This window comes from Dreissena polymorpha, chromosome 5, assembly GCF_020536995.1.
Source record: "Dreissena polymorpha isolate Duluth1 chromosome 5, UMN_Dpol_1.0, whole genome shotgun sequence".
Lineage (NCBI taxonomy): Eukaryota > Metazoa > Mollusca > Bivalvia > Myida > Dreissenidae > Dreissena > Dreissena polymorpha.
Genome location: NC_068359.1, coordinates 47,102,606 through 47,128,765, shown reverse-complemented (window position 1 = coordinate 47,128,765; position 26,160 = coordinate 47,102,606). Strand labels below are relative to the sequence as shown.

General features: G+C 35.8%; 1 protein-coding gene across 1 annotated transcript in view; it reads right to left on the bottom strand.

The window, feature by feature from the left end:
• Nucleotides 1–26,160, bottom strand: part of LOC127881831 (neuroepithelial cell-transforming gene 1 protein-like) — a 70,427-nt gene that overhangs the window by 4,705 nt on the left and 39,562 nt on the right. Inside the window, exons 4-11 of the mRNA XM_052429969.1 lie at nucleotides 9,778–9,867; nucleotides 8,908–9,102; nucleotides 7,274–7,336; nucleotides 6,273–6,369; nucleotides 4,849–4,925; nucleotides 3,212–3,368; nucleotides 2,375–2,433; nucleotides 1,326–1,466 (exon numbers count right to left, since the gene is read on the bottom strand). Coding sequence (XP_052285929.1) covers nucleotides 1,326–1,466; nucleotides 2,375–2,433; nucleotides 3,212–3,368; nucleotides 4,849–4,925; nucleotides 6,273–6,369; nucleotides 7,274–7,336; nucleotides 8,908–9,102; nucleotides 9,778–9,867 — 879 coding nt within the window. The remainder of the gene's footprint in view (nucleotides 1–1,325; nucleotides 1,467–2,374; nucleotides 2,434–3,211; nucleotides 3,369–4,848; nucleotides 4,926–6,272; nucleotides 6,370–7,273; nucleotides 7,337–8,907; nucleotides 9,103–9,777; nucleotides 9,868–26,160) is intronic.

The following is a 26,160-nucleotide window of genomic DNA, read 5'->3' as shown; positions in this document are numbered from 1 at the left end:
TGCTGTACATTCTCTGCGTACATCGTAATCAAAAAATATAAACAGCTGATTGTCTATAGCCAATATATGCGACTGGTTATCGTAAAAATCTGGATTGTAGAAATAGTTAGCCAGTCGGTATGTATACTCTGTATCATCTAAAGGCATGGTAAAATTAGTATTGATTTTTTAACAGACAGTCAAGCTCTTATGTGTTTATTAAATTACATAAGTGGTCAGCATGGCTTCTTCCAAGCCAACACAAATTACTTCTCAAAGTAAAAGTGATTCTTTGTGTATGGCAAAAATTGTAGCGAGTAATAAAATTGTACTGCCAATACTGAATTATTTAATTTCCTCTGTTTTCAAATCAAAATGGAACCGCTAATAAAACAACTCTTGAAAGTTGGCAAAAAAGTTTTCCGTGGCCCACGGTGGTGGACGATAAGGAAGAAGATCTTCTTAAATGTAATCTGCCAACAATACAAGTTAAAACAACAAGAAATTAAGAAACCTACTAATATGAAGGAATACACATAGTTAATGGTTAATTGTGTTTAACATTATTAAAGAAGCGTGTCTGTACCCCGGCTATATTCTGGTTTAACTTTTAGCAAATTACCCTTCAAGCAAGGCAAAATTTGACCATTTACCCCCATGCTTTGAAAAGTGGGGGTATTTACCCCCATGGGTAAAAATGATCTATAACGCTGTCACAGATAATTTTATTTAACAGATATACAAAATTGTAATGTTTGCAGTTTTGTTCACTGCATTAATTTACTATTATGACCTTCATAAACTTTATGTGAGCCATAAAAAAATATGAAATCATTTTATCTATGATTCTCATGATCATGAAAACTTAACATCATTAAATATCCTTTTATGTACAAGACACAAAAACTCTGTCAGAATTTACATGTAACCAGTTTCACCAACTAAAACTCCGGTGTTGAACATGCTACTACTGTATCCTATACAGACACGTTTGGCACATTCAACTGTTTCACACTCAAATCACAAATTCCCTGAGGTATGACATAAACATTATAGCCTTGCTCTGGTAAAATAGGGCTTATTCTTGAGTGTAAAGTGTCCTCCCATATTAGCCTGTGTAGTCGGCACAGGCTAATCAGGGACGACACTTTCCGCCTTAACTATTTTTTTTTGCTTCAAAGAGACTTCCTTTAAAGCTAAAAGTACCACACAAGCGGAAAGTGTCTTCCCTGATCTGATTAGTCTGTGCAGACTGCACAGGCTAATCTTGGACAACACTTTACGCACATGCATTATGCCCCATTTTCCCCAGAACTAGGCTCATCTCAGTTAAGCGATCCACCTACCTGGTCCTCATACAGATACGTTATTCGTGAGCGAAAGTAGATGCACTTGGCCTCGCCTGTCCGTCTGTCCGCGTCAGCCACCACCGACTCTGCCAGCCGCACTGCCTCTCCCAGGAGCTCAGTGTCCAGCCAGCCAGAGCTCTGTACAGAGAGAACTAGATACAACTTCTGACCAAGTTTGGTGAAGCTCGGATGAAAACTACTTGAATTAGAGAGCGGACACCATGCTCAATATTTAAAACGCACCAAGTGACCCCCGTGGCCTAGTTTTTGACCCGACATGACCTATATTCGAAATTGACCTAGACATCATCTAGATACAACATCTGCCTCTCCCAGGAGCTCAGTGTCCAGCCAGCCAGAGCTCTGTACAGAGAGAACTAGATACAACTTCTGACCAAGTTTGGTGAAGATCGGATGAAAACAACTTGAAATAGAGAGTGGACACTAAATACGGACCGACAGACCGACAGACAAGCTCACTCCTATTGACCCCCCTAAACTTCGTTTGTGGGGGTTATGAATACCATCAGACTACCTAAAATTATTCTTATTCCTGTCTGAAATATTTGATACCAAAAATCTACTCAAATTCCAGGCCCAAACAGTTTGAGACATACTTGCATTTGGGCCTGGCTCTGGGAAAATGGGACTTACATCAAGTGCATAAAGGTCACCCAAGATTAGCCAGCAGTTTGCACTTGCTAAACAAGGACAACACTTTCCGCTTTTATGAAATTCTTCGTTTAACCCTCCCTGATTAGCCGGTGCCAACAAATCTGGTATGACACTTTTACACTCAGAAGCATAGTGAAAATGGCTATGTGCAAACAGCATAAAACCAGCCAGAACAGCCTGCAAGTAACTCGCAGTCTGTTCAGGTTTTATGCTGATTTCTGCTCACCAGTATATAAGGATTGAAAATGAAGCCTTACAAACTTAAACCTAATAAGAAAGGTCTTTAATTAAATGTAACTTTCTAAGGGACCACAAATGCGACAAAATACATATCTAAGTGGTAAAGGGTTTTGAAACACATTCATACTCACATATTTGAGAATGCTCTTTAAAAGAAGTGGGTATTTCATAAATCTGCTTCTGGCACCATCTAAATTAAAACAATATTCTGTGAGCGTCAGCAATCCAAATCAAGCACCAAAATAAAAATAAAAGTTTACATCAATGAAACTTTTTTTTGGATCATAACTATTTCAAATTCTTTTTCTGGTGATACAGTTTTCAAATCTGAATTTCTGCGTCATTATAATTGTACTAATTGCAGAAGAGCACAAAACTATCATCTCGACATTCTGTTACAGGAAACAGGTTTTATCAGTCTTCCAAGAATTTCTCATAATGCATAATATCTAATCGTCAATTAAATTAATGGAAGCTTAAAAATAACTATGATTACAAGAGCTTTTAATGCCAATTCAATAGCTCAAATGAATGTTATGCTGCTTCATCCACAACAATTCAATTAGTCAGTATTGTAAAGTGTAAATACCTAAATATGAATTTCATATTAATTTTGCTCGTTGATATAGAGAAATATAGAGAATAACCGGTAACTGCCCTATCATTGTATAATATATACATGTAAGGTGAGGCTTGTAATAAAAAACAGCAAGGTTGCTGACTGCTGAGTTGTTGTCTGATATTTGCCCAGCATGATGTATATTACACAACAACAGGGGAGTATCCCCTTGGAACCCCACCATGCCCTTTTGTGATGCAATCACATTATTTCACATCAAATTTTATATAAATGTTTCAACCAATTTCACTAAACGTTCAAATCATTCAACAACAAATTAATGTCCAAAAATACAATAAAAATAACAATTTAAAAAACTGCACACATCACAAATTCAATGTGCATGTACCTAGCAACCCCCAGAGGTCAAGTTTGCGACTGAACGGCGAGTCCTGACACCTCTGCAGGAAGTCATCGATGGCTGGTTCCTCCTTTTTCTCGTCCAAGAGCACCTTGCCAAACACCTGGTTGGCACAGAACGGCACGTACACACGCAGGTTGGGCACCTGCAACAGAATTTAGAAAGTAAGACACCTACATAACTGAATTGAGCAGCTGCCACTTATCAATAAAGAAGGGGATTGGCAAATTTAAGATTACAATTATCTGAAAGTCAAGAGGATAATAGGAAATGGTTGCATAATCCTGAAAAAAAGAGCCTAGTTTTGGGGTAACCCAGCATTATGTATATTAGTAAAGTATCGGCCAAGATTAGGGACAACACTTTCTGCCTTACTATATGTTTTTATTTTAACCCTTTCCCCATCAGACGCAAAGTGAAAGTTGCTTTTGCAAACAGCATAAAACCAGAAGTAACACACTAAAACTGCGAGTAACACGCAGTCTGTTCAGGTTTTATGCTGTTTGCTGCTCATCAGTATCTTTAGGTTGGAAATGAAGCTTTTAAACTGGATTCTAGTAAAGATTTTCAATTTAATTAGATTTTGTTTGGGACAAACGCGTCAAAGTGCATTTATAAAGGGTAAAGAGTTAAGAAAGTGTCTTTTTAGTGAAAATTCAGTCTAGGCTGGCAGAAAATGTTTCCCCAGAGTGAGGCTCCAATATTATATTTGGGAAATATGATGTCACAACAATGATGTCACAGCAATGATGTCATAGCAATGATGTCGCAACAATGATGCCTATATTGGAAAAAAAAAATCAAATAAAACAGAAATTCATTCATCATTAGGGTACATGTTCATGAATTAAAGAAGAGATGTGTTCGTCAGAAACACAATGCCCCCTATTGCGCCGCTTTGAAATATTTTTTTTTACCTATGACCTTGAACTTCCACCACTCTAAATGTGCAGCTTCATGAGAACTCCGCTTTGAATTTTTTTGGTTGTTGTTGACCTTAAAGGTTGACCTTGCCCTTGAACTTCCACCACTCAAAATGTGCAGCTTCATAAGATACACATGCATACCAAATATCAAGTTGCTATTTTCAATATTGAAAAATTTATGGTCAATGTTAAAGTTTTCGGACGGACAGACGCCATAAATTTAACCTTGAAGGATGACCTTGACCTTTTCCTTTCACCACTCAAAATGTTCAGCTCCATGAGATACACATGCATGCCAAATATCAAGTTGCTATCTTCAATAGTGAAAAAGTTATGGCCAATGTTAAAGTTTTTTTTGGACGGACGGACAGACTGACATACACACATACTGACTGACGGACAGTTCAACTGCTATATGCCACCCTACCAGGCCTAAAAAAAATTTCTTAGAGAAAGTTTTATTGAATGGCTTCCATTGAATCAAGTAAGAACCATCTTAAAAGGAAAGTTGCATTAATCTAAAAACTTTAGCCAATGGCAGTTTAAACTCACAAAACAAAATTGTTTGGATCAATGCTTTAAAATATTATTTTTTGAGAATGAAAAAAATCACTGTACGATGAGGCCAAAACTGCAAATCCCATAATAAATCATAGAGCAAAACTGTTCCAAAGCAATGTTGACACACTTTGAACTCACCCAGTCCACCAGCTGTTGCCCTATCTCTCCCGTGGTCCCATCAGGCAGTCTCTGACCTTTCAGTCGGTTCACAAGCTCTGAATAGACAATTAGTTACTGCACTTATGCGCAACCCATTATAAAGTGCACACCATATTTTGATGCCAAAACGGAGCAGACAAGTTCTCTCATAAAGAAAAATATATGAAAATCAGACTTCAAAGGGGCCTTTTCACAGATTTTGAGATGTTTTGAAGTTTGTCATTCAATGCTTTATATTGATAAATGTAAACATTAAATTCTAAAAGCTCCAGTAAAAAATCAAAAATAAAATTTAAAAAAGGAAAAAAAAGTAGCCCGCAGCAGGGCTCGAACCAGTGACCCCGGAATCCTAAAGTAAAAACGCATTAGCCAACTGAGCTTTCCTGCCAAGCATACCTAAGATGCCTATTTTGTACGTTATATAAGCAATCTTCGTAGTTTCACAAATTTAAACGACAACAACAGAACTCTCCAAATTATTCAATCGTTTCGCGTTGCAACACTTTATAATTTTAAGGTTTTTAAATCGTCAAAAGATGCATATAATGGCTATATTAGACCATGGCAAATGTTTAGTAATACTGTTTCCTCACAAATATCATAACTAAACCGAAAATGTGCGAATCTGAAACAACTTTTTCAATTTTGTCAATTTACCGAACCATGAAAAGATCCCTTTAAGTCAACAGCCACTTTACTATTGAGCAATATGTTGATCATGTAAATAGTGTAGTATAATTGGATAATGCGCACCAACTTTCAAAATTGAAAACTGAGGGTATACAACTGCGTGTAATTCATGTAAAAGTACGGTTATGTGAAGAAAAAATGCTATCCAAGTTTCCATAAGCATGTTATTTTAGGAAAGAGACATCACTGTTACAAAAAAGCTTTTTACAAATGAAATAAAAAAATTCGTTTTGCATGCTGTATTGATAGTTATTTGCAATAGCATAAACATTTCAAATCAGTTTATTGGTCATTCTGCCTGCACGCATAGTAATTTTTAACACAATCTTGTTAAAGCACACACATATTGGCAGTTCATAATAAATGGTTAGCCTTTTTCTCTGTTAAACAAATGTTTTCAAATTTGATGTGACACAATTGATGAAACCCACTTGTGCAATAGCAAATAAAACATGCATGTGTTTTGACAGATTATGGTGGCTAATACAGTACAAGTACATATGAATACTGCATGTTCATCTCATCTGTCTACACCCCCTCCCCTTGAGTCCGTTTCCAGGATAGAACCAGTACTTTGTGTTTTAGGGGAAACGTAAAGAACGCTTCCACATTTGGGATTGAATCCGTAGCCTAATAGTTTTTAGCTGGACACCACATCCACTACACAAAAGGCAACCTCCCTGCAGCGTAAAACTTATCTCAAGGGCACTCACCCTCATGTATGGGTATGAGGTCATCAAGAGGGCCGAAGATCTGCTGCAATTCACCTTCCGTCATCAGCTGTAGCTTTCGCATAGAGTCCTGATATGTCTGAAAGAAACAAGGGCAATTCTCAATGAGACATGATGTGGTGTCTTTTTCTTTTGAGCCCGGCTCTTTTAAAAGGGGGTTGAATGCATGTGCGTAATGTGTCATCCAAGATAAGCCTGTGCCGTCTGAACAGGCTAATCAGGGACAAAATGTTGTCCCTGATTAGACTGTGCAGACTGCACAGGCTAATCTGGGATGACACTTGACGCACATGCTTTAAACCACTTTTTCACAGAGCAAGACTCATTTTAATATAATTAATGGCAAAACAACCACAAGTGTATTGTACAGTGACGTAAAATCAATTTTAGCACTAGACTCAATTTCTTGAGCAATTTGGGTATTATTAAAATCCTACTAAATATTATGTCCACAAACATTTTCAAGTAGTTCTGTAAAGAATGGAAGAAATATTCTTGGAAACAGAAAATAATTTACAGATTAAGTGCGGCTATATTTCATCTGTGCATGTTCCCACAAATAAATCATGATATACACCGCTAATAATGTATGTTAATATAAATACCAGGAATCAATGTCCAAAGTTACTTTATGACACAGACGACAGTTTCAACACCCACATAACAAATAAATCATACCATATCACACATAGGAAATGAAAAACATAAGGAAATACAGATATAAACTTGTAACAAGTTACTTCATTCGGTAACCAAACACTTGCTACATGCATGTGAAACACGCAAACAGGGGCATTCAGACATATCATAGCAAAATGGAGGACAGTTATCAGTTTTATAGAGAATATTGCAGAGACAGTCAAAGTCTGCTGCAGTCAGTCTTCAATAAATCACAGACAATCATTGAGGCTTTAGAAGTACCAGGCAGTTAGCGTGCCAACACTCTCTCATTACGCAAGTCAGGGCACTGTTCGTGTACTTACATTTTTCACGACATTGAGGTCCTCAATTAGATCTAGTTCACCCTGATAGAGCTCGTAGATCGCCTGAAAAAAACAACAGTGGTTATATATGGGCTGTGCTCTATGAAAAGGGTTTTTAGTGCATGTGCATAAAGTGTCATCCCAGATTAGCCTGTGCAGTCCACACAGGCTAATCTGGGACGAAACTTTCTGATTGAACTTGGGTTTTTTAGCTAAAAAGACTTTCTTTAAATGAAAAATTTCACACAAGCGGAAAGTGTCGTACCTGATTAGCCTGTGACATGAATGGGTGCCATCATGAATTGCTTTAATTCAATTGTAGTTAAAATATATCTTTTGAATGTATCTAGAACATATAGCTAGTTTAAAATGAATGCTCCCAAGCCTAAATAAATTGATACCGGTACTTATTGTATACACATTTCTTCTTCTTGTCGACCACTGCAAGCAAATTAAATTGGTTAATATTTGAGTATATTAATTTTGATAACATATTCAATAATTTATATATGCATGTAGCCAACAAGTTGGGTAGCCTCTGCTGTGTTAATTGCAAGACACAGAACTTCCAATAACATGTAAATTATCTTAGACAATACATTAAACATGATGTATTAACACCCTTGCAAAGTGACAAATAAAATCTCTAAACAACAATGCCTACACAGATACTCTCCCACATGCTAATTATCATCTTGTTAATTGAAGGCAGCTGGTAAACAGAACTTATCCAAACAATGACTTTGCAACTTTGCACTTCTACTTTTACTTGCATAAAAAATCCAATATTCTAATCAGAATTAAGGATGTGAATATTTGGAGGATGTTTGAATATTCAAATATTTGTTTCCATCCCTAATATTTAACAAGTGGCAAATAAATAATTTGTATTGCGTATTGGTAAAATCAATTCATAGACGTACAATTAATTTCTTATGTTAAATAACCTGGTGTTTAACTGGCCCCTAAAAAGTTGTTGCCGCTTGTTTTGAGATGTCAAATGACAGTTAAACTGGACATGTAATTGATGGCAATTATTTTAATCAACCCTATTACAATGATGTCATTCAGAATCACTCTTATATAACTTGAATAATTGCCATAGTTATATAAAGAACACAAAGTGATAAGTCATAATAAGCTTCATTTTAGACCGTAAAAGAACTTTGTAAATGTTTGAGAATAATGTTATGAAACAAAGTACAACAAAAAATACATATGAAAAAGAAATCAGTCTACACATCTGTACATTAATAGATCTCAATTCAAACTAACATCCTCATATTGACATACCGGTAACTGCATTAGGTCGAGTCTGATTTTGGACACTCAATTTTATAAAATCCTCATGTTATTACCAGCTCTCATTATTGTTATTATTATTATTGGTCTTTGTTACAGTTTATATACTACTTAATAATTGATTGTTCAATAACTCAATTTTATTTCAAGTACATATAACAAACTTTATTACAATAATTTATATGGTTTTGTCCTCATTTTAATTATTATAATGAGATATATTAAATCATCTTCACCCAAATCAGTGGACTTTTTGCACAAAAAATATCAGTTCAAATTACATTTTTCCCAAAATGCCAATAAAAAGGCCTGATTATAAACAGCCAGCGTACCTCTTGCAGTTTGATGTCGTTGTTGCTGAGTCTGGTAAGGGTGGAGGAGTCCCCGTTCATCATGTCACTCCATGTGCGTGACAGCCTGCAGCGGCCAGGCGAGGGGGGCGGGGCCTTGTAGGGGGAGATGGCGGAGGGGGCGTGGCACTTGTTGGAGACATGGGGCGCCAGCGGGACTTTGAAACTGAGGGTGCGCTGCAAGCAGGAAAAAACGATTCAGTTGAATGTGCTAGTAACTTTAAAACTTGAATCTAGTTTAGAAAGGTCTTTCATTAAATTTAATGTTCTAAGGGACTACGAACTAGTCAAAATAAGTATCTACATGTAAGTGATTAAGGGATAAGTTATCTCATGTATTGAGAATAACATGTTTGCTGCCCTAATGCTATGCAACACATCAGGTGAGGCTTAGAATAATTGCTTATTTGTGCCAAGCCTAATGATTACACACCCATAGGGCAGTTACCTGTTTTTCTGTTTATTATATGTCTACGCCCCAATTTGTACAAAAATAATGAAATTTATTCCCTATGATTCTGCATTTTTAGCGGGCATGAATACGTTTGACGTTCAAATAATGATGAAATGAGCAATTGCATATTACTTGTAAATTAGGCTCTTTGGTATATTTGCACCTGATCCTAATTTGACAAGATGTACATGGTACATGTATATCATTTAAACTCATTACAATTTAAACGTTTGTATTGTCAGTGCCTAAGATGAGAATGAAGGTCATTAATTTATCCCAAAATAGACAATATCCAAAGATTGTCTGATATTAACCTTGTTGACAACAGACATGATATAAAAAATGATATTAGGCACCATTGTATCAGCCATATATCAATGTATATAATGATAAAATACCTTGAGTGTGTCTTGTTTGCGGTTGGCCTTCGGTGAGAGCAGATTTGCCAGTGAAGAGACACGCAGCAGCGACTTCCTCCGGCTCTTCTTCTGCAAACAGAGCAACCACACATTGCAGTCACAGGGATTTCAATTGAAGCACATTCCTTGCTTTCTGATGCTTGCATTTTGCATTTTTTTTAGCAAATTATCTGCCTTGCATGATTTTGATGCACATTTTACGAAGAAGTCAACTGCAAACAAGGGCTGTTTGTAAAAGCATGCATGCCCCCCATATGAGCTCTCCGTTGTAGTGACAGCCATTGTGTGAATGTTTTTTGTCACTGTGACCTTGACCTTTGACCTAGTGACCTGAAAATCAATAGGGGTCATCTGCGAGTCATGATCAATCTACCTATCAAGTTTCATGATCCTAGGAATAAGCGTTCTTCAGTTATCATCTGGAAACCATTTTACTATTTCGAGTCATCGTGACCTTGACCTTTGACCTAGTGACCTAAAAATCAATAGGGGTCATCTGCGAGTCATGATCAATCTACCTATTAAGTTTCATGATCCTAGGCCTAAGCATTCTTGAGTTATCATCCGGAAACCATTTTACTATTTCGGGTCACTGTGACCTTGACCTTTGACCTAGTGACCTGAAAATCAATAGGGGTCATCTGCGAGTCATGATCAATCTACCTATGAAGTTTCATGATCCTAGGCCTAAGCGTTCTTGAGTTATCATCCGGAAACCATTTTACTATTTCGGGTCACTGTGACCTTGACCTTTGACCTAGTGACCTGAAAATCAATAGGGGTCATCTGCGAGTCATGATCAATCTACCTATCAAGTTTCATGATCCTAGGCCTAAGCGTTCTTGAGTTATCATCTGGAAACCATTTTACTATCTCGGGTCACCGTGACCTTGACCTTTGACCTAGTGACCTCAAAATCAATAGGGGTCATCTGCGAGTCATGATCAATGTACCTATGAAGTTTCATGATCCTAGGCCCAAGCGTTCTTGAGTTATTGTCTGACAACCACCTGGTGGACGGACCGACACACCGACCGACAGACCGACCGACATCCGACATGAGCAAAGCAATATACCCCATCTTCTTCGAAGGGGGGCATAAATATATATATGTAGTAGTTGATTTAACCAAATTGCTTTTTTGCATAGTTTTTTCACTTAAGTTGAAGCAAAGCAACATTGGCAGAAAAAACTACTGTGAACATCTTTTTTTACCCCTCAAAATTTCCAGTGATCTATGAAAACTTAAACCTGCAGGGGTTTTTCAGCACTGTCTGCGCCTCCGGAAAACGGAGGCACCCCAAAGCAAACGGACCCGATCCCAAACCGAAATTAAAAAAAAAAAATCCCAATTTCCAAAAAAAATAAAAATAAATAAATATTATTTTTTTTTAAAGAATGAAGTGTCTTATAACTTGTGTGACTAACCAGTGTTTGTTTTGGTCAAAAATATCTGCTTTAAGGTTTTGACTGTACAGTTCTTATCTCATAGTGTAACTGTAACTGAAAAACAAAACTGCAGTACTTGAATAAACCTTGAACATGCCCAATATTGCATCTGTTTATAGACAAAATAACAAATAAAAACAAATTTATTTGTTAAACCACTGAATGAATTAAGCATGATAAATTCACAATTTTTTCCCAAATGAGCCGTTTTATCGAAGCAAAAATTCCCAAAATGGCCAATTTTGTCGATAAAAAATTCCCAATTTGGTCAGACTCCTTTTCCCAAAATAGGCAGAAAAACCCCTGGCCTGTGGTAACCCTGAATGCAGGGTCTTTTATCACCTGGTTTTCTAAACACATTTAAATCACCATGTTTACTATGAAAACACATACAAGAGCATAATGCAGGCATGGGACAGCAAATTTCACCTCAGGCATGGGATAGCAAACTGGGCCACAGGCATGGGAAAGCAAACTAGACCTCCGGCATGGGAAAGCAAACTGGGCCTCTGGCATGGGAAACCATGCTTGACCTCAGGCATGGGAAAGTAAATTAGACCTCAGGCATGGGAAATCAAATTAGACCTCAGGCATGGGAAATCAAACTAGACCTCAGGCATGGGAAATCAAATTAGACCTCAGGCATGGGAAATCAAATTGGACCTCAGGCATGGGAAATCAAATTAGCCCTCAGGCATGGGAAATCAAACTAGACCTCAGGCATGGGAAATCAAATTAGACCTCAGGCATGGGAAATCAAATAGGACCTCAGGCATGGGAAATCAAATTGGACCTCAGGCATGAGAAATCAAATTGGACCTCAGGCATGGGAAATCAAATTAGACCTCAGGCATGCAGAAGCAAAATTATACCTCAGGCACGGGAAAGCAATTTGAACCACATGTTATCTTTCATCTAAAATAATCTACATCATTAAAATGAAAGTCATTAATATATCCATTAAATTTTGACTGCAAGAAAAAAGTTGTCTATGTGTTTAAACATTTACACTTAAAGGCATCCTCCTAAAATTGAGAATAGAGTGTGTGTTTTTTTAATAATATTGTATTTGGTAGCAAGTTTCAACTCAAGAGAGCTGGATAGTGTGATGACCTAAACAATTTTTTTGGTCCAAAATTTTATTTTTACACAAAAAACACACACTGAAACCATATTAGTATAGTACAGTAAAATCATGTTATTGCCTGCAGTTCAAATCTATACCATGAGACAGCCACATAATAAGGTGGGTGAATCAACTTAACACAGAATGTGCACAACTTTTAAAATTTGGTTACATCTTTTACACAATTGATTTGAGATACATGTATCTTTATATGTGCTATTATACCTGCAGACTCCTCTGTTTTGGCCACAGTCTGAACTGAGCATCAAAGTCTAAAATATTAATCGCCACTGCACAGTCCAAACATGTGTTGAAACTCGACCAAACTAGTGTTTCCATTGAAATTATATCAGAACTTAATCCAATGTACACACACTTTTTTTGCAACAAACATTGTCAATTATTATATTTGCACAAATGTGTTCTTAATAATTGTGTTCACTTTTTTAATTTAAACAATAAAATGTAAGTACAGTAATATTAACTACAATTCTAGCACCTCTTGACAATGCTACCCTAATTGTAAACAAGGTACTTCAATGCAGCATTTCTGTATTTGTCAACACATAAGTTCCAATAAGCTGCCATGCGCAGGTAGGTCTTTGTTAATGACGGGCACATTTGTTTTCACCATGATGATTTAATAGCAACGAGATCGTCTCCATGATAACAATCAATAATCTCTAAGCTGCAGTCAGCAGCCTAACCGCCAGAATCAGGGCTAGAGTTCTGTCGATGACACTCGATACCGGCAAATGGGATTTCCAATAGCCTTAAGAATATGGTCTTAGCACTATCTTGGTAAACTAATGTTACATTATCAGCGGGGTTTATTGCGTATTATCCTTCAGTTGCAGAGAATCTAGGTATTGATCATAATTGAACATGAGCACTTGATTGACAGAGGCAATCTACTGGTAAATGATCTTTTTTAGGTAAATAGCCACTCTATTGATCACCGATTGCCTGCCCTAAACGTCTGTGAAAATGAACTACTGGGATATTAATAATGACAAAACCTTGGTACGAGTTTTCCTAACAAATCAATTGTAACATACGCAATTTGTCAACCAGTTTCAATGTTTATCAACAAATGGCGTATAACTACAGCTCTAGAGTGAGTCATTTTAAGACTCGCGTAACAACAATTAAAGAGACCTTTCCATGTTTTGGTGAATTAACAAAATAAAAAAAATTGTTTCAGTTTCGCAAATTTTCTTTGTAGTTATGATATTTGTGAGAAAACAGTAATTATACTGAACATTTAACATGCTCTAAAATATCCATTATAGGCATGTAGACGATTTAAAAACCTGAAAATTATCAAGCGTTGCAACGCAAAACAATTGAATAATGTGGAGAGTTCTATTGTTGTCGTTATATTTTGTGAGACAATCAGGATTGCTTATATAAAGTATTAAATACATTACTCATTGTATGAGCATGGATGGCAGAGTGGTCTAAGCGTTAGACTTTTACTCCAGCGGGGAGTGGTTTGAGCCCAGTTGTGGGCTACTTTTTTTTTCTTTCTTTAATTATTTTTTTTTTTTTTACTGGAGCTTTTTAGATCCAATGTTAGCATTAATCAATATAAAGCATTTAATAACAAACTTCAATACATGCCAAAATCTGTGAAAAGGTCCCTTTAAGCAAAGCTCCACGATTACAAAATGTTTTATGACAACGCTCTACAATGGCATTTAAGGTGACCGCATACCAAGTTAACCAAGTTATATGCGAGCTGAAAGAAAAATATGGCTACTGGAAGCAGTTTGTACAAACATGGCAAAACACACTTCCTCCTCGCCTAACTACAGCAGTATGAGGATATGGTACCCAGCGATGAAGGTAAATATTTGGACAGCTTGCCCTAGTGAAGTGTTGTCCTGGTTTTTATACCAGGAAATAAACTCTGCAGTAATTCTTACGCAAAAGGCATTGAACCTACTCCATGACAAAATACAACCATTTTTGTTTACATAATTTAGGTACATTGTATCAATAATTAGGTACAATTCTAGATGTTAAAAGACATTAAAGGGACCTTTTCATGTTTTGGTTGACAAAATTGAAAAAGATTGTTTAAGATTTGCAAATTTTCGTGTAAGTCATGATATTTGCGGAGAAACAGAAATACTTATGATTTACTTTGCTCTAAAATATTCATTATAATTTTATGAATCTTTTGACAATTTAAAAACCTTATCATTATAAAGTGTTACAAATGCAAAACGATTTAATAATTTGGAGAGCTCTGTTGTTATCGTTATGTTATGTGACAATACGAGGATTGTGTATATAAAGTATAAAATACACAATTCATGATATGAGCATGGATGGCAGAGTGGTTTAAGTGCTAGACTTTTACTCCAAAGGTCAGTGTTTGAGCCCAGTTGAGGATTGCTTCTTTCTTTCTTTAATTTTATTCTTGTTTTTTACATGAGCTATTTAGTTCCAATGTTTACATTTATCAATGCAAAGTATTTAATGACAAACTTTAATAAATGCTAAAATCTTTTAAAGGGGCCTTTTCACGTTTTGGTAAATTGACAAAATTAAAAAAAGTTGTTTCAGATTCGCAAATTTTCGTTTTAGTTATGATATTTGTGAGGAAATAGTAATACTGAACATTTACCATGCTCTAAAATATCCATTTTATGCATCTTTTGACGATTTGAAAACATGGAAATTATAAAGTGTTGCAACGCGAAACGATTGAATAATTGGAAAGTTCTGTTGTTGTCGTTGTATTTTAGGAAACTACGAGGATTGCTTATATACGTAAAAAATACATCCGCTTATAGCATGAGCAAGGATGGTCGAGGGTTCTAAGCGGGAGAGTTTTTACTCCAGGACTCCAGGGGTCAGTGGTTCGAGCCCTATTGAGGGTTACTTTTTTTCCTTTTTTAAAATTGTATTCTTGTTACTTTACTGGAGATTTTTAGGTCCAATGTTTAAATGTATCAATATTAAGCATTTAATGACAAGCTTCAATACATGCCTAAATCTGTGAAAAGGCCCTTTAATAAGGTCCCTTTAAAACGCATGCTTTGTCACCTACATGACAAGTATACCCCAACTGTTTTGTCAGGTATTTGTCAGGTATTTATCAGGTATTTTAAGGCCATTTATTTTCTTCTTCTTTGATTAAGGTTTAAGGTGTTTGTTGAGTACGGTTTATACCATTTTCAACAGCATGTCAGACATATCCCAGCTTTCCTTTAACAAACTCACACTTTCCCAAGTTAGCTGGTTTTCAAGTTAGTGCAGTGTTTTTTCCATTCAAATTTCAAAGTCAAGTCTCAAATTTTCCATTCCCAATGGAAAAAAAGTTTATATCTTACCTTTTTCCCAATCTAAAGGGACCTAGCACCATCCTTTGATTCCTGTCATAAACTTTTGTCTAAATATTATTCTTAATCTTTTAAGGAGAAGAAAATTTGACTTTTGTCAAAATAATAGCTGTATAAGAAGTGAAATAGCACACATAAGGCTTATTTTTTTTATCACAATCTTCATTCATTTATTGGGCAATTAAGACACACTACTTCTATGAGCGTATGTTAGACTTGGTAATGTAACTGGAGATCGACGTCAACATTTGAAGGAAGCACTTTATCAATTTTTTTTTTGGTAATGTAACTGGAGATTGACGTCAACATTTGAAGGAAGCATTTTATCAATTTAAACCAGCCAATAACTAGCGTTGCTGAGCCTGATAAAAGTTTTTTATGGATTCAAGATGGTTGCGGGAAGCTATCAATCAATATCCAGCCAATATTTGTGTGCTTGAAATCCATAAATTTGCTTGACAGCCAATAATCAGCGCATTTACTTAGTTTCAGAAATGGATACTTTTGAAATTCTGTTTCTTTGTCAGAAATTGACATTTTATTAATCTTGAGTATTTATCAGCAGCTGATGGTTTCTTTTTATATTTAAACTCTTGTCAGAAAATTGTGTTTAATAGCATGAAAGAATGAAAATTATTTTTTTTACATACATTTTATAAAAATTGTAATTCAAAGCCATCATTTGTTGATCAATAGGTAAACAAACTGAACAAGAGATGTGTTTGTCAGAACCACAATGCCCCTTATTGTGCGCTTTGAAATAAAATTTCAATACATCATTTGGCAGGTTTAGAAATTATCTCCCTTTTAAAGCTTATTACTTCCCTTGGATTGTATTTTTTGACTTTTGACCTTGAAGAATGACCTTGACCTTTCACCACTCAAAATGTGCAGCTTCATGAGATACACATGCATGCCAAATATCAAGTTGCTATCTTCAATATTGCAAAAGTTATGGCCAATGATAAAGTTTTCGGACGGACACACAGACAGACGGACTGACAGTTCAACTGCTATATGCCACCCTACCGGGAGCATAAAAATATGCAGATTTGGAATAAAAATATACATGTTATTGGGAAAATAGTTTTATTTTAAGTGCAAGCAATTTATTGAAAATTATAACTTAAAATTGTGAAGACAATTTATAACAAACCGGTTTCACCCAGTCAAACCAATGGTGGCTGAAACAAAGCAAAAGTTTTTCAAACAAAATCTGCCATATTGGAAACAGTTATTTTCGCATGTCCAACATTCAATTTGCTTGTTCAGTCAAACCTCATTTAGCAGTCATTTGGCCATGGTACTTACTACTTAGTCTAGATTCCCCCCCAGACAAAAAACAGTCTGAGTATAACGGTCACCTTTGTATATTTAACCCTTAACCACTTAGATATGTATTTGTAGACCCTTAGAAAGTTAAATTTAATTAAAGACCTTTCTTTCTACATTCAAGTTTCAAAGGCTTCATTTCCAACCCTTAGATACTGATGAGCAGTGAACAGCATAAAACCTGAACAGACTGGGAGTTACTCTGTTACTACTGCACATTGCCATTTTCACTATGCTTCTGAGTGGGAAAAAACACACACTCTTACCTCTTACGTCATGGCGTCTATTGTGCGTCAATCTGATTGCTGTATTTGCCTTTGACATGATAAATTCAACCCACTGTGAGAAACAAATACTAGTAATAGGGTGTTGAGAAGGGTTTCTTTTACTATGATAATTATGGAAAAACCTTCCAAATAAATTGTCAGATTACTTGATGGATGATCTTTCATATTTGTTGTCCTCCTTCTGCACTTAGAATTCTTTCAAACCAAAGAATGAAAAATGAATGGCTTCTGTTACAAGTTTATACCCTGGACAAAAGTTCATCATAAAAATTACAAGCGCAATTACTAAAATTATTGAAAACAAGATATGTGTTTGTCAGAAACACTATGTCCCCTTTTGCGCTGCTTTGAAGCTATATATTTGACCTTTGACCTTGAAGGATGACCTTGACCTTGACCTTTCACCACTCAAAATGTGCAGCTCCATGAGATACATATGCATGCCAAATATCAAGTTGCTATCTTCAATATTGCAAAAGTAATTGCAAATGTTAAAGTTGGCGCAAACCAACCAACAGACCAACAGACCAACCAACCAACCAACAGACAGGGCAAAAACAATATGTCCCCCACTATAGTGGTGGGGGACATAAAAAGAGTAATGGTTCAAGTGAACTGCACTTCCCTTCATTGGTAATTCAAAGAAGTTCAAAGCTGATATTTTTTATGGTTTGCAAGATATGCCCCAGACAAAATTTTAATGAAATAAAATAACAGGGGTAAATAAATCTCAAAATATGAATGCAGGTATTGTCTCTTGTGCATTGCACAACCCCTCGATGATATCTTCCAGCGTATTAAGTCTCTAGTTGATATGTGAACCTCATATTTTTCAAGAGGTAAAGCACATGATATACTATACATGAGGACAATGGCCCTGAAGCCCTCGCCTAAGTTCCAGGTAAACCAGTTATTGAAGACTTGACCTGGTGACCTAGTTTTCAATCCCTACTTAACCCTTTACCCCTTAGAGACGTATTTTGATGCATTTGTAGTCACTTTGAAAGTTTGATTTAATTAAAGACTTTTCTTACTGTATTCAATTTTTAAAGGCTTCTTTTCTAACCCTTAGATACTGATGAGCAGCAAAAAGGCCATTTTCCCTTTGCATCTGACTGGGAAAGGGCTAACCAAGATTCAAACAGACCCTTGATATTGTAAACAATGTCAACCACGTTTCAACAAGATTTAGTTGTAAATATTTCTTTGTTTTTAATTGAGCAAAAAAAAATATACCAAGATACCAACTTTCATTGAGACTATCATATTTTTGAGTCATTAAATTATCCTTTTCATTTTAAGTCAATTGAGTAATTCTTTCAAAGTAAATGCAGGATCCAGTTTTGTAGACGGAAAGACTTACAGAGAGGATAAATGGCGCGCAAACATTAAGTACCTTCTGGTGAAAAATCAGTGAATTTGTAAAATAAGATCATAGTCAGGGAAGCTGCACAGTACACATACACTCACAGAACACGCTATCAACTGTCAAAGAACAATGACCTTTTTATCAGGACTAATGGAAAAACACTAAATGACAACAGTCACGTGAAAAACATTTACAACAAACATTTACAACATAAGAAACAATGTGCACAATCCAAAATGAGACATAAACAAGCTATCATTGTCAGGTGACAAGGGCACTGACTGATTTTTTCATCGGTGGAGAAATTTCCATATTTGCCAGCTTATGTACGGGCTAACAAGACTTGTTTCCGGTAAACTAATGAGTGATACTAAATACCAACTGCATAAATCACATTCTGTTTTAAGTGGAAGAGGACAAAAACTGCGAGAGGCAATTAACCAATATTTTTCCTCATAATGAACTTCTGACCGACAAATGAAGTACTTAGCGAAGAACGTACAATAGAGTGGGTCTGTAGAGCAAAAAGTTGAAGAAGTGACGCAATTTCGTGAAGCATCTTGCTTTGAACAAAAATAGCTTACCTGATTTGCGCAAATGGTGGTTGTGCAGGTCAAAAACATGTAAGGAAATAGAACTTGGGCATACGATGCAATGCTCCCGAAGGAAACAGTTCTTGACAATTGTGAGGAATGATCCATTAAAAGCATTTACTCAAACCCTGCATTCAGTTTAAATTATATGATTAAATAACAAAACGTAAACATAAGTTTATAAGTTCATAGTTTGGCAATTTCATCTGGTACTGATTCCTCCTATAGTTTCTTTCTGTCCAAATGTTTATTTCTTATATACACATTATTCTCATGAAATGTACTTACTGGTTTTCAATCTGTGAATAACAATTTTATAATCAAACATATGCATAAGCTATAAATCAAAGCATGGACTATAGCAGAAGATGAATTATTAACATCAACCTTACAAATTGTGAACAAACAGAAAGATCATAATGTATATGGACTATAGCAGAAGATGAATTATTAACATCAACCTTACAAACTGTGAACAAACAGAAAGATCATAATGTTTGCCAGTCATGTTTCTGATAATTAAATGTGTCAATTTGTTAAACATATCACAGTGATTACAATTCATACTAGACAGGGCAAAATTTGTCCTTTTTACACAATGTTGCAAGTTAAATGGCATTTTACAGGGTTAAAAGTTTGAAAAACTGAAAAACCCGACAATTTTAGCTGGGGGCCTGGGGGCCGCCAGGACCCCCGGTGGGTCCAGGGCAAAGCCCTTGTAGGGGGCCCAGAGTGCGGAAGGCCCCCGGAAGCTCCTGAGACTTAGCAAAATAACAAATAAAAAAAAGCTAAGAAATTAACACAAATCTTAACAAGAGATGTGTTTGTCAGAAACACAATGCCCCCTAATGCGCCGCTTTGAATTATTTTTTTGACCTTGAAGGGTGACCTTGACCTTTCACCACTCAAAATTTGCAGCTGCATGAGATACACATGCATGCCAAATATCAAGCTGCTATGTTCAATATTGCAAAAGTTATGAAGAAGGTTAAAGTTTTGGTTAAAGTTTTTGAATTTGTTTTTTTGACCTTTGACCTTGAAGGATGACCTTGACCTTTCAATACTCAAAATGTGCAGCTCCATGAGATACACATGCATGCCAAATATCAAGTTGCTATCTTCAATATTGCAAAAGTTATGACCAAGGTTAAAGTTTTGGTTAAAGTTTTGGGACACACACACACACACACGCATACAATGACAGACAGGCCAAAAACATTATACACCCGATCTTTCGATCCGGGAGCATAAACATCACACCTGTTTTGCAAGTTCATTTTATAAAGGAGAGTTAATATATTTATTTGTTTATAGTAAGAAACCAAAAATTTCAATCAACAATGAACATATACAGTTTGTCAACTAGTTCCGGATAATCAGCAGTTCAGATTAATTTGTTTTTAATTTTCCATAATGCCACAATAAAAACAAAATGATAAGTGTATACGGTATACATTAGGTAAAGGAGTAAATTAACCAATGTTTAGCAAGAAAGCTTTTGTATTATGCTTACAAGGGGGGTAAATGCAGCAAAAAGTTAAACGGAACTGATTGAATGAGTTATGTTTTGAAATGTGCATATGAATATCAAAGGCTTTATTATTTTCAAATAAGCTTTTTGCTGATTGAAAACAAATGCCATGACAATGTTTTGAAATACTAATTCTGTGAGTTGAATAATTTTTAATACTTTGCCGAAGCGTGAACTTTAATTGGCTATTTTTGACAAAAACTGCATATGCTGTCTGGCCTAACCTGTTATCAAACAAAATAAATTGTACCCTTTATTTTTACATCTTCTCACATTGACACTAAATCCCGAAAGAAATTATTGTCAAAAGAATTAACTTTTTTGCCGGGTGATTCTAAACTTGTTGACTGACTGTACCAGGCAATACATTTTTTCAGCCATTCGCAAAATTTAACTCCAAGTTCATCAACTTCAGCCAACCACTCCCGTCGCCATTTATGACGTCCGATTCTAGCACCTTTGTACTCGAATTCGACTCAAGCAACTCCATTTTTTTATTCATTTTACATCGAAAAGCAACTATTTTTTATTATTGCGCTCGTTTCACAATGTAAAGAACAAAGAATCTTTCGGGCACCTGCTTTTGTTAATTTACCGAAATTGCAGCTCATTCACCGAAACACATGCCGCAATATCCATTAGAAAGGGTCTTTTTTAGTTTCGTGTTTTTGTTTGCTTGATCGAATTTACATGAATGACGAAAACGACCTTTTGGTGCCCTGAAAAACCGGATTTCCGGCACAAACCGGAAGACTTTTAACCCTGATTTTAAGAGAAAATCAATGGCTTGCTACAATTTAAACAAGGGCTGTTTGTAAAACATGCATGCCCCCCATATGGGCTCTCCGTTGTAGTGACAGCCATTGTGTGAATATGTTTTTTGTCACTGTGACCTTGACCTTTGACCTAGTGACCTGAAAATCAATAGGGGTCATCTGCCAGTCATGATCAATGTACCTATTAAGTTTCATGATCCTAGCCATAAGCGTTCTTGAGTTATCATCCGGAAACCATTTTACTATTTCTGGTCACCGTGACCTTGACCTTTGACCTAGTGACCTGAAAATCAATAGGGGTCATCTGCCAGTCATGATCAATATACCTATCAAGTTTCATGATCCTAGGAATAAGCGTTCTTCAGTTATCATCCGGAAACCATTTTACTATTTTGGGTCACCGTGAACTTGACCTTTGACCTAGTGACCTCAAAATTAATAGGGGTCATCTGCGAGTCATGATCAATGTACCTATGAAGTTTCATGATCCTAGGCATAAGCGTTCTTGAGTAATCATCCAGAAACCATTTTACTATTTCGGGTCACCATGACCTTGACCTTTGACCTAGTGACCTCGAAATCAATAGGGGTCATCTGCATGATCAATGTACCTATGAAATTTCATGATCGTAGCCATTAGCGTTCTTGAGTTATCATCCGGTAACCATTTTACTATTTCAGGTCACCGTGACCTTGACCTTTGATATAGTGACCTGAAAATCAATAGGGGTCAACTGCGAGTCATGATCAATCTACCAATCAAGTTTCATGATCCTAGGCATAAGCGTTCTTGAGTTATCATCAAAACCATTTTACTATTTCGGGTCACCGTGACCTTGATCTTTGACCTAGTGACCTGAAAATCAATAGGGGTCATCTGCGAGTCATGATCAATGTACCTATGAAGTTTCATGATCCTAGGCATAAGCGTTCTTGAGTTATCATCCAGAAACCATTTTACTATTTCGGGTCACCGTGACCTTGACCTTTGACCTAGTGACCTCAAAATCAATAGAGGTCATCTGCGAGTCATTATCAATGTACCTATGAAGTTTCATGATCCTAGGCCCAAGCGTTTTTGAGTTATCATCCAGAAACCACCTGGTCACATTACTACATTGGGAATGTACTACGAGTATTTTGATTGGTTGAAATATATCAATTATCCAATCAGTTACGGTGTTTTATTAAAAGTTTGTTTGGACGATTAATTGGCTGTCCCGGATGGTAAACAAAGAAAATGCAACTGAAAAGGGTTTTCGGAATTGATCCTCAACAATTTAAACTCGCTGTGTAGATATTGATCGATAACGCAGCCTCGATGTAAACCATGTGGTTTGTGAGCGCAGACAGTTATTATTTATATAGTAAAGCGATGTTATTATACTTTTCTATGTTTAATTGAGCAGTGTTGTTTTTTCTAAAGTGACAATTAAAATTTGCAAGTTCTGAAATGAATAGCATCTTTTATTTTTATACGGTACATACATAATAGTGATACAGATCGTACAGTATTCCGTCCTATGTTACGTAGAATGTAAGTACATAAAATAGTGATACAGATCGTACAGTATTCCGTCCTATGTTACGTAGAATGTAAGTACATATAACAACACAGACATCTGCTGTTTATACTACAGGATGTGAGAGGGGTTTTTCTATACAGAATAAGGTCTTGACCAAAGTCAGAAACAGGTTAACTGTAGGGAAACAAGACAAACTCATGAGAGTGAAGTTGTGCAATTTTGCCCGGAATGAATTTGTGGAAAAAGCTCTCCCTGTTTGGAGAAAAAACAAGGCGAGAAGGCTATACACCTTAAATACAGTATGAGTGTTGTTACACTAAATCTGTATTGAAGTTCTTAGTTGTAAACCTTTTAACCAAAGGAGAAATTGTATTTTGTCACACTGTTCGAAAGGGCTAATTTTGACCAAAAAATTATAAACACTAGTCATCCAATTAATTAAAAGTCTAGTCAGTCCAAATTGTTAAAGATGTTAAAAGTTCTCTGTTTAAGATGTTATATGTTTCACTGTTTGTTATTAACAGTAAAACAAATAAAGATTTTACAGTACAGGCAACGTGTACTTTGACAAACGCCACTCGTCGCGGTGTTCATTTTACGGTGTTCGCTTACCAAACGACCCCCGCGATGGGTGTTCAGATCAAATATTCACGGGGGCCGTTTTCAATAAGGTGGACACCGCGAATCACCGCGGACCCATTATATCTACCGCGGTGTTCATCGTGTTCGCAAAAAAAAAATAATTAAATATAAACGTAAATTATTGATCCCTTTCATTTAAAGCGGGTATATACGTTGTTGTCAAATATTTATGAATTTATATAAAATGTGTAATAAACTTATTATATATATATTTAAATATAAATTAAAATAAAAGTTAAGAAGAACGTGTCGAAAAATGCGAAATAAGCCAGATATTTAATTCTGAAATTTTAAACGGCTGTGCAGCCGAATTCGCTAGCATGTAAACCATACATGTACGATGTGAATCTAAACTTAGTTTAACGGTTTATTTGAATTCCTGCAACAATATCTATTCATACGACACACGAACACTAACTCCGATCCTAATGCAAAGACGAATGCTTCGGTTATTGTAGGAAAATATGTACGTCACAATCGACTCGGGGCGCTAATTTGTCTTTGCTGCATTTTATGAAATTCGGCTTTAATGTGTAATTTTTCTTGCCTATTTTGTGTTATTGTAACATATTTTATCAATGTATTACAATTAAACACATATAAAAAATCGTATATACCCGCTTTAAGCGATAATGAATACAAGTAAATATAGTCTATTTTTATGTACATGCTGGTCGAAGGATATTTTAAGTATTTAACGATATATTATGCGCATCTAACAATATATGCAATGTTTATAGGTGTCTATCGCAACCGTCGGTTATTTTTTGGTGTTGTCACTTTACATAAACTTATATCTATGAATGCATCATCAACATTCTAAAACGATATCCCGGAAAAATAAAAAAATCATTTGAATATCAATTGTACTTTCGTTATGATTAGGGGTACGATGTAAACCTAAATTTCATTTTAGTGCAGATTCATTCATACGACACAAAGACACAAATTTGTTTTACGGATCATTTCGGCTTAGAGACTGAACTGTCATGAAAAATATCGAATATTATATTTTTTTATTAACCACTGGAAGCAAGACGAGTTGTAGATAATTTAAAGTGATGGGCATTTTGTTACTGTTGAATTGAGCTGAAAAGAAACGGGTGAAAACAATAAGTTATAATGAATGTGGTATCTGAAATTATCTACAACTCATCTTGTTACCGGTTGTTTATAAAAAATTTATATTATTTTCGATATGTTACATGACTCACCCATCCCTCTAACCTGAAATGATCCGTAAAACCAAATTGTGTCATTGTGTGGTATGAAAGAATCTGCATGAAAACTACATTTAGACTCGCATCGTACATCGATTCATTTCTGTCGTAAGTTGTCAAAACGAAAGTACGGTTGATATTCAAATGGATTATTTTTCTTTTCGGGATATTGTTTAATTATGTTGATGCTGCATTAACAAATACAAGTGTATATCGAGCGAAAACACAAAAAACAAACAACGGTTACGATACACACCTACATTGTATATTGCAAATACTGTTAGTTGCCCATAATATCACTTTAAGAACGCATACATTTGCACATACATGTAGTTTATTATGTTCATTTGTACATTGTACATGTAAATTTAAAACTCTTGAATGACCATCGCAGACAGGTATTACATGTATCAATGGCCGCGCGGCATTGCGGTGATCACGGGTGTTCCAGTTAATGATAGCGTGCAATCGCGGCGATTTTGGGTGTTCGCCGAACACCGCGGTCAGTAGCGTGTCCGCCCCCCGCGAAATGTCACCCATCGGGAAAATTGAACACCGCAGACACGCGTTTTTGTCAAAGTACACGTTGCCTGTACTGTACTTGCTATAAACCTATTTCTTTTTTTAGCTGTAAAATTGCATAAAAGAGCCCCTGGCTAAGGTGTATCATGTAAAGTAGATTATTTGTAAAGAATTTACAAAGACACAATCTGGGACCCATTGTTTTTAGTTTGGACCCATTGTTTCAAAATATGCGAGTCCCAGGGACTCATTGATGTAGATTTCAAAATAAATCACTGAATATAAAATAATTTACAAGATATACCAGTATTTAGCACTATATATACATTTTTACTTTGCAATATATTGCAAGATGTACGTGTTTCCCCCCATTTTTTAAAATAAGTTTCTCACAGCAATAAAAAAATGCTACTGAATTTTATCATAGCAATACTTTATTGTGTTTTAATTTTGGAATTTTTTGCTTGAGGTAGATTTTCTGCAGAGTTTTATAAAGATACAGTATACTATTAAACTTTGCACCCAGTGCCATTATATATTTTCTCTGATCACAATGAGCAATAATAATTAAAATCAATAATCAACAACAAAAAACAACAAAAATCCTATATGTAACTGATCCCTTTTCCAGTAATT